Source organism: Prunus mume, linkage group LG2, assembly GCF_029339155.1.
Source record: "Prunus mume cultivar Tortuosa linkage group LG2, ASM2933915v1, whole genome shotgun sequence".
Classification (NCBI taxonomy): domain Eukaryota; kingdom Viridiplantae; phylum Streptophyta; class Magnoliopsida; order Rosales; family Rosaceae; genus Prunus; species Prunus mume.
The window spans coordinates 15,117,250-15,125,126 of record NC_142699.1 but is presented as its reverse complement, the minus strand read 5'-3'; the positions used below and the strand labels follow the sequence as shown (position 1 = coordinate 15,125,126).

General features: G+C 38.9%; 2 protein-coding genes across 2 annotated transcripts; both read left to right on the top strand.

Annotated features, from left to right (window-relative positions):
• Positions 1-1,872: 1,872 nt before the first annotated feature.
• SMT3 (sterol methyltransferase 3) lies at positions 1,873-3,355 on the top strand. The gene has a single exon (XM_008222979.3). The coding sequence runs from the start codon at positions 2,047-2,049 to the stop codon at positions 3,127-3,129; it is 1,083 nt and encodes a 360-aa protein (XP_008221201.1). The 5' UTR covers positions 1,873-2,046; the 3' UTR covers positions 3,130-3,355.
• Positions 3,356-5,588: 2,233 nt separating this feature from the next.
• On the top strand, positions 5,589-6,775 carry CDSP32 (chloroplastic drought-induced stress protein of 32 kD). Its single transcript, XM_008222980.3, has one exon. It carries the CDS (start codon positions 5,757-5,759, stop codon positions 6,657-6,659), a length of 903 nt encoding a protein of 300 aa, XP_008221202.1. The 5' UTR covers positions 5,589-5,756; the 3' UTR covers positions 6,660-6,775.
• The last annotated feature ends 1,102 nt before the right edge of the window (positions 6,776-7,877 follow it).

The following is a 7,877-nucleotide window of genomic DNA, read 5'->3' as shown; positions in this document are numbered from 1 at the left end:
TAGACATAAAAAAAATTTCACTGAATAACATTAAAATACATGTAATATATTTTACTTTAATAAGAAAAGACTAGTTGGGCTAGAGTCCATGGTAGCCCTCTACCTAGTTATGCTAGTGTTTGCCATTTAGTCATTCGTTTTCTTCTATTTATATGAGATTTGTTTTATGAAGAAATGAGATTGAGTACCCAAAAAAAAAATAACAGAGGGATTATTTTGATTTCGTCTAAATAAAGGACAGTTTTGTTAAAATGTGGAAAAAAAACTCTCATGCAATGGGAATAGCATATAACGCAATTAGAAATTTTGTTAACCTGGTCAATAACTCAATTATAAATTTTAGGCCAACGCATTAAGGCATTAAACCAATTAGAAATTATTATTTTTCAAAGAAAAAGAAAAAAAAAAGGGAAAACATGCTCTCAGCTCTCTGATCTTCAAGTCAGGATTGGATCTAGGAGCAGCCATCCCATTTCCGTTTTGGATTTTCCAGCTCTCCACTACATCAGCACACAAGAATATCGGATACTTATTACGCTATCATGCTTTTCATATAAATAAATATTATAAAAGTATATAAAATATAAACATGTCAAGCTGCAGCTGCACAACACAAGAGAAAATAAAATATACACAATGCATCATATTCTTGGATGCAATGAATGAAATATATCCGAGCATGAGCCATACAATAGTGCTTAAATAATTATGAGACAGATAGTTTATGTATATATATAGTGACTTTCTATTGAGATATTTTTTAAATAATTTTATTTAAGGGATATTCTTTAGGGTACTTTATGAATTTTTTTTAATGATTCAAATCATCTATTTTTTAGGTCTTCATTTATAGATCATCCTTACAAAAAATTAGACAAATTGAAAACCGTTTTGATATCTAATTGTGTCATATATAATCAATAAACGCGGTACTTTACTAAAATTTCAATAATTCAATTGAGTGGTAAAATGATATCGGATTTAAGTAATTTTTGTTAGAGATAATATTTGAATGAGTATCTACAAAATAGATGGTTTGGATTAATAAAATACAATACGGATTGGACCCTAAAAAATGCCTCTCAAATAAACTTATTTGAAAAATTCATCAACCGAAACTCTCTGTAAGGACATTTTGGAAAAAACCAAAGGAGAGAGAAATATTTTTTTTAAAAAGAGCATTTGATAACTAATGCGTTCAGGTTTACCACATGATCACTGATGCTCACCAATTCATAAATGTGAGCATTTGTTATTGTCAGTAAGCAAAGCTCAGGGTCTCTTTTAGGAAATTCATTATGATTTATGACTTATGAGGAGACTCTTGTTACTTGCGGATTCCTTTTTATTTCTCACTAATAATTTCCTTAAATCCATGTTGTTTATAATGAGGACTAGGTTTTTTCTTCTTTTTGAGTGATGTTGATGACTCTATTACGTATTAGTTACCATTAAAAGACGTTCATTGTTGATGTTATTGTTAGCATTTGATAACGTTATTCCTCCACTAACTTCACTTACATCAACGTTATTTATAGTACTAAGAAATAACTGAAACAAATCAAGTTAGATATTTAAAAAAGAAAATAAATCCCCCCCGCCCTCGAAAAACCTCAATAAAAATTACCCTAATTAGTAATTACCCATATCATCTTAAATATAAAATAATAAAAACACAGTTGTCAACAAAAATACAACCATTTTCTCTCCTATATCAACCCCTAGATATTCGTTCTATTTACAGCGGGAAATACCTGGGTAGAGCCGTAATAAACACAAAGTTTGAAGTGTATCTGGAGCGCATGCCTTTTGTCCTCTTCTGAATCCACGTGTTAAAATATGGATAGCTGGATCCACGCAGAAGCTACGCGCGTGCAATTAGATTATATTGGATGTAATAAAAAAACTTAAATACCCAATTAGTGGCTTTGCCAAACAGGAATTTAATAGGGGAGACCAAACACTTCTCCCTTTCTTCCACTAGTCTCTCCCTCTCTCCCTTCCTTCACTCTTCTCTTTCTCTCTGTGTTTCTCTTCCAAACTCCAATGGACTCTCTCACTCTCTTCTGTACTGGGGCCCTCCTAGCCGGTGGGCTCTACTGGTTCGTTTGCATTCTCGGCCCAGCCGAGCAAAAGGGCAAGCGCGCCGTAGATCTCTCCGGCGGCTCCATCTCCGCAGAGAAAGTCCAAGACAACTACGACAAGTACTGGTCTTTCTTCCGCCGCCCCAAAGAGATCGAAACCGCCGAGAAGGTTCCCGACTTTGTGGACACCTTCTACAATTTAGTCACCGACATCTACGAGTGGGGATGGGGCCAGTCCTTCCACTTCTCCCCTTCCCTCCCCGGAAAGTCCCACCGTGACGCCACGCGCCTCCACGAGGAGATGGCCGTCGATCTCATCGACGTCAAACCCGGAGATCGAATTCTGGACGTCGGATGCGGTGTTGGTGGTCCCATGCGAGCCATCGCAGCTCACTCTCGTGCCAATGTGGTCGGGATCACGATCAACGAGTACCAGGTGAAACGCGCGCGTCTGCACAACAAGAAGGCAGGCCTCGACTCTCTGTGCGAGGTGGTGTGTGGGAATTTCCTGGAGATGCCGTTCCCGGAGAACAGCTTCGACGGCGCGTACTCGATCGAGGCGACGTGCCACGCGCCGAAGCTGGAGGAGGTGTACGCCGAGATCTTTAGGGTTTTGAAGCCGGGATCTCTGTACGTGTCGTACGAGTGGGTAACGACAGACAAGTACAAGGGAGACGACGCGGAACACGTGGAGGTCATTCAGGGGATTGAGAGAGGGGACGCCTTGCCTGGCCTAAGGAGCTACGTGGACATTGCGGAGACGGCGAGGAAGGTCGGCTTTGAGGTGGTGAAGGAGCGAGATCTGGCTAATCCGCCGGCGGAGCCGTGGTGGACCCGGTTGAAGATGGGCAGGATCGCCTACTGGCGCAACCACATTCTGGTGACTCTGCTGGCAGCCATCGGAGTTGCACCCAAGGGCACGGTGGATGTGCACGAGATGCTGTTCAAAACCGCTGACTATTTGACCAGGGGCGGCGAGTCCGGAATCTTCACTCCGATGCACATGATCCTCTGCCGGAAGCCGGAAACAGCAAAATCTTCTTAGTTTCCTTGTACCCTGTGACGGTATCGCTGGTCCACTCCCCTTCCCATTTTACCTTAGCCCCTTTTTGTTGTTTGTTTGTTTTTTTTTTTTTCCTTGTTACTTCGTTTTAATTATCCTTCTAATCTAGGTTTTGTTTTCCTTTTATTTACTTAACCTGCTAATTTATTATTCTCTTGTATTTTAATTTGGAATTATTTGAGTTTCGTGGTTGGATTGGCATCTTAAATTTGCATCTTGGTAGGGTTTGGTTACTGTCTTGAATTTTTAATTTTTGGTAATTTGAATTATGTGCATTATCGGCAGCACCACACAACATGTGCATTCGTTTTCTAAATTCGCCCACATTTTATTAGCATATCAGGAATTTCGTAAAATTTGTTACAAAACAAATTTGAGGAGAAGAGGTCCACCGTGAATGAAGGGGAAGCGAGTTAAAAAATAATTAGGGTCCACTGCTGTGCAGGGAGGAAAGGGTGGAAGTGACAACAGGGGAAACCAAGGAAAGGATCCATTGTCGAGGTGTATTGTGTTGTGGGACCCAGTGCGGGGTTACACGATGGAGCACATGGGCTTGTGAGGAGAGAAAACATAACATAAATAAAAGCATGAGGCGGAGGATGCTAAGCTGAGCTAAGCTGGGTGACTTGTGTTAGGTTAGGTGGCAAGCACTGGAGGAAAGTCTGGAGACTGAGCTGAGCAGTGAGAGTAGAGAGAGAGAGAGAGAGAGAGTTGATAAGAGAGTCAGAATCCCGCCAAATCTGTGTTGGCTTTTTGTTTGTGTGTGTGTCATCTTATGCGCGATGTTTGGTATTTTACTACGCCTAGCCTACAAACATGGCGACATACGGGTCCACATCCGGGTTTGGATCTCTCACCCACTGCTTTCTGTCGATGATTTGCCAGATCCATCCACCACCAACCCACTCTTTTTTTATTTGTAAATTCTCTTCTTAATTTCCGCCACCCTGTATTTATTTGCACTTATGAATGACTTATTCTTTTTGTAAGTTCTATATAAATTAATGAAACGACTGTGAACGGAATGGTTCTTCCTTCTTGGCTTCATCTCATAAATATTATTAATATGAACTAAATTATACATATTAATGCCTACGCGTATTCTCATTTATTAAATTGGCACTTGAATTGCTATGCGCTATTTTGCCTTTATGGGTACTTCATGACTTTTTTAATTGTCGAGATTCATGAGTGTCGTAAAACTTGAAAACTTATGAATACTAACGGTCCACTAATGGGTCAAGTATGAAGAATAGAAATTGGATACGAGGATGAGTTTGGGAAAATTTTCGTTTATGATGTTTCTAATCCCCAACCCGAATCCGCTCTATTTAGAATATATATTAATTATTTTTCATATGAATATATTGCTAAGTTCCTCCTCATGACCTCAACTTGTCTCATTTAGAATATATATTATTTATTTTTCATATCAATATATTGTTAAGTCCGTCCTCACAACTCTTACCAAATTTTATAATATTCCTCATATCATATCGTGTATTGAATTAAATAATACATTAAAAAATGTGTCTAGAACAAAACTTTTGTATTATATGTTTAGTTTCTAACTTTTATTTTTTCATTCATAAATTAATTTTTTATGGGTATTTTTGTAAGCCGGAGGGGCGGGGAGGGAATTTGATCCCCAATAGAGTTAATTATGTCAATGGTGTAAATATGAAATTACTGGTTGTTCTAGAATTATGTACTTGATATTTTTCCAGGGCCCAATTCCATTCTGAATCTGGAATAGACATTGCTGAGGGCGATTGGTCTTGTTTTGATTAAATAGTCTCCAGGCCTTTATGGACACGGAGTAAAAAACGGTATGCATCCGTGTTATCACTGAGCCTGTGGCCAGAAATCTCCGCATTCCAGAGTTTTTTCGTGTTCGTCATTCTCCCAAATCATATTGAGTAGAAGATATTTTGTTGTGGCCATGAAGATTTATTTTCTTGTTTCTTGACTTGTCAAAACTCTCGTGCTAGTTGCGTGTGTGTAGCTACTTTGTTCGAGGGGAAAAATATCAGGTGATTCTATCCAAATGGCTCAATACTTATGGCAGGCCTGTCTATTGTTGACTAGTCAGGGAGTCTATGATGGAGAAAATCATAACAGAGGATCTCGATCCATTCTTAAACGAGGCATCATAACTGCGATACGAGTTTTTTCCCACTAAATTAGTCGCAGTGTTTAATTTTCAAATTTGGGTCAACAACTTTTTAGCAGCACCAAAACCCATATCAAGTATAAAAGTAGAAGCCCAAACTTTGTGGATCAACTTTGCATTTTTGGGCATGCATGCGTACTTGTTAATTTGAAAACAACAGAAAATATTTTGGGCTTTACCGTACTGTATGATTAGAAGGGAATAAAGATGAATATGCTCTCCACACCCAGACGCCTTACATTTAGATATATATGTATGGTGGGGTCAGTGGATAATATGAACCACAAGCAAACGAGTGGATGTGAAGGAAGTTTTGGCACTTGGAGATTTGAAGATAATTTCAGGGCACCCTCTCCCCGTAAGTTTCTGTAGATTCATTCATAGCTAGCTTAGAATAAGCAAATCTCCCGTTTCCCTCTTAGACAGTTAAGTTTCAATGGCGACACTCGCAAGTTTCTTAGCAAAACCCCCTTCATCTCTATCTTCAATCCCAAAAAACAGTGGTCTGTACCGGCACTGTTCCTTTTTAAGCTTGGTCAACAAACAAAAACCTCTGTCGACAAACCTAGAAGCCAACCAAAGCCACTTCAATAGCTTTATTACCAAGGCTACAGCCGCCCCTGGCACTAAGAAAGTGGAAAGCGATGAAAGAGTGCAGAAAGTGCACAGCATACAGGAATTCGACGATGCCCTTGAAACAGCCAAAAACAAGCTCGTGGTCGTCGAATTTGCCGTCAGCGACAGCGCCCAGAGCAGAAAAATGTACCCTTTTATGGTGGACCTCAGCCGTACTTGCAATGACGTGGAGTTCCTGCTGGTAATGGGGGACGAATCAGAAAAGACCAGAGAGCTCTTCAGAAGAGAGAAAATTGAAAAAGTCCCACATTTCAGCTTCTACAAAAGCATGGAGAAAATCCACGAAGAGGAAGGAATAGACGGAGATCGGCTTAGGGGAGATGTGCTGTATTACGGGGACAACCACTCTGCTGTGGTTCAACTGCATCAGAGGGAGGACTTGGAGAAGTTGATTGCAGAGCATAAGGTGGACCACAAGCTGATTGTGCTTGATGTGGGGCTCAAGCACTGTGGGCCCTGTGTGAAGGTGTATCCGACGGTGGTGAAGCTGTCGAGGAAGATGTCAGACACGGTGGTGTTCGCGAGAATGAACGGTGATGAGAATGATAGCTGCCTGCAGTTCCTCAAGGACATGGAGGTGGTGGAGGTGCCTACTTTCTTGTTCATTAGAGATGGTGAGATTTGCGGGAGGTATGTGGGCTCTGGTAAAGGGGAGCTTATTGGTGAGATTCTGAGATACCAAGGAGTCCGTGTGACTTATTAGTTCCCTTCCCTTCTCATCAAAATTATTTTTACAAAAATTTCTACTACTTGTTTCTGTGACTATGAGAAAGAGTCACCTTAATTATACATGAAGTTGAATAAAAAATTTACTTAGAATTAATGTGTCCCCTGCTACTCTGTTTTCTCTGTTTCTTTTTTTGGGTTTTGTTTTTCTTTTGTGTGGAAATTTTTGAATGGTTTGGGTTTTTAGATAAGAAGCTGCTGTTATTGGCCCTCTCTCTGAAAGCAAAGTCGTCCAACATTCGCTGCTTTGCTTGAGTGCCAATAACATAGTTGTGTTAGTAGTAGTGGTACCGTCAAAATATTCCATGATTTCTTTACATTTGTTGATGATGAGATTTGACCTTTTCAAATAACCTCATCATTTTAAACTCTTATTATAACCTTTTTGGTGGTAGTATTGCGCAAGACAAGACAAACTGAACTTAATTTAGGCCATCAGAGGGCCCAAAGGCCCCTTACCAAGATCCACCCGATTATCTCAGTGGGCGTCACATGTCGGCCAAGTCTTTTACAAAATTGGGTGCCGTCAAAGTTTGTCAGCTGTAGATTATTGTTCTTTCTTGTTGACAAAAATAATGCATCATCCGGTTAGTGTTACCATTGATCATAGTTTTCAAACATGTCGGGTATAAAATTATTTGAAAATTTAAAATTTAAAAGTAAAACAAAATAGATGTTTAACTATTTTTGCCATGGCAAGGAGTTACCAATATTCACGTGAATAGTAGTTGCAAAATCAATTTTGTGTTTCACCCATTCTAAGAAGCGATTATTCATTTTTTGTTTTATTCACAATTTTATTTACCTTAATAATTAATGTGGATAATATTTTCGGATAAGATTTACGGTTCTATGTGTCAAGACTATTCATAATCGATAAAATTTGATAAGATTTTTTGGTTCAAATTTGGATGAATTTCAAAATTCAAATTTCAGATAAATTTTTGGGTTCAAATTTGAATGAATTTCAAAATTCAAATTTTGGATGAATTTCAAAATCAAATTTCGATACATTTGGGTTCAAATTTGGATGAATTTCAAAATTCAAATTCGGATAAAATTAGGTTCAAATTTGGATGAATTTCAAATTTCAGATAAGATTTTCATCCAATCAAATCACGTGGCATCTTTATCTTGCCAAATTTTTCTATAAAACCAAAGGCTCACCTCATACCTCTAACACCACATCTTTCAA

Excerpts from the sequence above, each read along its gene's own strand:
- CDSP32 (XM_008222980.3), top strand. The coding sequence starts at position 5,757 with ATGGCGACACTCGCAAGTTTCTTAGCAAAACCCCCTTCATCTCTATCT.
- SMT3 (XM_008222979.3), top strand. The coding sequence starts at position 2,047 with ATGGACTCTCTCACTCTCTTCTGTACTGGGGCCCTCCTAGCCGGTGGG.